The sequence below is a fragment of the Micromesistius poutassou genome, assembly GCF_964030765.1.
Source record: "Micromesistius poutassou genome assembly, contig: SCAFFOLD_1542, whole genome shotgun sequence".
In the NCBI taxonomy this organism is placed as follows: Eukaryota; Metazoa; Chordata; class Actinopteri; order Gadiformes; family Gadidae; genus Micromesistius; species Micromesistius poutassou.
Genome location: NW_028178604.1, coordinates 10,001 through 12,538, shown reverse-complemented (window position 1 = coordinate 12,538; position 2,538 = coordinate 10,001). Strand labels below are relative to the sequence as shown.

At 58.7% G+C, this 2,538-nt stretch overlaps 1 protein-coding gene across 1 annotated transcript in view; it reads left to right on the top strand.

Annotated features, from left to right (window-relative positions):
• Positions 1-417: 417 nt before the first annotated feature.
• The window catches only part of LOC311373536 (vitamin D3 receptor A), a gene marked incomplete at its 5' end in the record, with an annotated part of 9,020 nt that continues 6,899 nt past the window's right edge, over positions 418-2,538 (top strand). The window contains one exon of the mRNA XM_084490282.1: positions 418-595. Coding sequence (XP_084346408.1) covers positions 418-595 — 178 coding nt within the window. The remainder of the gene's footprint in view (positions 596-2,538) is intronic.

Below are 2,538 nucleotides of genomic sequence, written 5' to 3'. Positions count from 1 at the left end.
AAAACCTTTAAATGTGATGAAGGAAGAGGAGCGCTCTGGGACCGGGAGGGAGACGGGCTGTTTGTTACACCGCCGACCACTCCAGTGTTTCTCATCAGTTTTCTCTCCATCCACCTCTCCTCCTCCCTTCTCCTCTTCTCCTCCTCTCCTCCTCCTCCTCCTCTCTCATCCCCCCCCCCCCCCACCCCCTCTCCCCTGATCTCCTCCCTTCTCTTCTAACCCTCCTCCACCCTCTCCTCTCCACTCCCTCCCCCCTTCGTCTCCTCCTCTCTCCCACTCCTTCCCCCCTTTGTCTCCTCCATCCTCACCTCTTCTCTCCCCTCTCCCCTCTCCCCTCTCCTCCCCTCCCCTCTCCCCTCTCCTCCCCTCCCCTCTCTCCTCCCCCCCTCTCCCCTCTCCTCCCACCCCCTCCACCAGAGTCTGTGGACACCAAGATGAACTTCACCAACCTGTTGATGATGTACCAGGACGGGGCGGGGAGCCCGGACTCCAGCGAGGACGACAACAAGCTGTCCATGCTGCCCCACCTGGCCGACCTGGTGTCCTACAGCATCCAGAAGGTCATCGGCTTCGCCAAGATGATCCCGGGCTTCAGGTACTGCCCCCAGTGGGGGAGGGGGGGGCGGGGGGGGCGTTTCTGTGTTTTTTCGCCCGCTTTGAACGCCTTCTCCGTTAGCTTTCACTGAGCTCCAGGGTGAGGCGGTGGGTCAGGGGGTGAGGTAAGGGTGAGGCAGTGGGGGGTCAGGGGGTGAGATAAGGGGGGGTCAGGGGGTGAGGTAAGGGTGAGTCAGGGGGGTCAGGGGGTGAGGTAAGGGTGAATCGGGGGGGTCAGGGGGTGAGGTAAGGGTGAATCGGGGGGGTCAGGGGGTGAGGTAAGGGTGAATCGGGGGGGTCAGGGGGTGAGGTAAGGGTGAGGCGGTGGGTCAGGGGGTGAGGTAAGGGTGAGTCAGGGGGGGTCAGGGGGTGAGGTAAGGGTGAGTCAGGGGGGGTCAGGGGGTGAGGTAAGGGTGAGTCGGGGGGGGGTCAGGGGGTGAGGTAAGGGTGAATCGGGGGGGTCAGGGGGTGAGGCGGTGGGTCAGGGGGTGGAGTGCGCGTTGTGTGTGTGCACGTGGCTACGAGAACGTGCGTAAGCATGCACGAGCATGTGAATGTGCGCTGTGAACGGGTGACTGTGAGGTCATCCTCGCTGCGGCGGTTTCCGCGTGTGTGGAGAAGCGCTCGGTGGACGCCCAGCGCCCCCGTTCATGATCGCCTTCTTACGCTCCGCTGTACAGAAACGTTCCGCTGATGCGTCGTTAGCGTCAACGCCCAGCGCTGTGAGTTCAGGGGCCGTCTCCCCGCGGCGGGGGGCGGCGGGGGGCGGCGGGGGGCGGGGGGCGGGGGGCGGGGTCGGTTGGAGGCTGGTTGGTGACTTGTGAGCAGGGCTCCTCTGCTGCTCGTTAGCAGGACGTGGTCGGCCCACGCACTCGGTAGCAGCGCTGCTGGACCGGCAGGCCCATGTTGCTCTCTGCGCCCCAGCAGGCAGCGCTCCGAGCGCCAGCCAACGTGGAACGCTTCCCAGTGTTCCACCCCGCGCGCCCGGCCAGGCACGGCCAATCAGAGCATCATGCCTGCTTGTGCATATCGAGTGGGATTTATATACGCCGAGCGCCATTTGTGTGCGTGTGTGCGTGTGTGTGTGTGTGTGTGTGTGTGTGTGTGTGTGTGTGTGTGTGTGAGAGCAACACTGTTGTTAAACTGTGAAGCTATTTTGTAACTCAACACAAACGCTGTATCGTTTCTGGGCCGTCCTGGACAGACAGACAGACAGACAGACAGACAGACAGACAGACAGACAGACAGACAGACAGACAGACAGACAGACAGACAGACAGACAGACAGACAGACAGACAGACAGACAGATAGATAGATAGATAGAGTGATAGATAGATAGATAGATAGATAGATAGATAGATAGATAGATAGATAGATAGATAGAGTGATAGATAGATAGAGTGATAGATAGATAGATAGATAGATAGATAGATAGATAGATAGATAGATAGATAGAGTGATAGATAGAGTGATAGATAGATAGATAGATAGATAGAGTGATAGATAGAGTGATAGATAGAGTGATAGATAGATAGATAGATAGATAGAGTGATAGATAGATAGATAGATAGATAGAGTGATAGATAGACAGACAGACAGACAGACAGACAGACAGACAGACAGATAGACAGTAACTTTATTGATCCCTATTGAGGGGAAATTCAGGAACGTCGTCAAAGAGGGGGTAGAGCCGGCGATGGGAATCGACCCCGCGGCCGCCGCGACCGGTGTGCTGCCCCGCGGCGGCCCCCGCGGCGCCCCTTAGCACCCCTTAGCGCCCCCCTTAGCGCCCCCCTTAGCGCCCCCTTAGCGCCCCCTTAGCGCCGCCTTAGAGCCGTCTTAGAGCCGCCTTAGAGCCGTCTTAGAGCCGTCTTAGAGCCGTCTTAGAGCCGTCTTAGAGCCGCCTTAGAGCCGCCTTAGAGCCGTCTTAGAGCCGTCTTAGA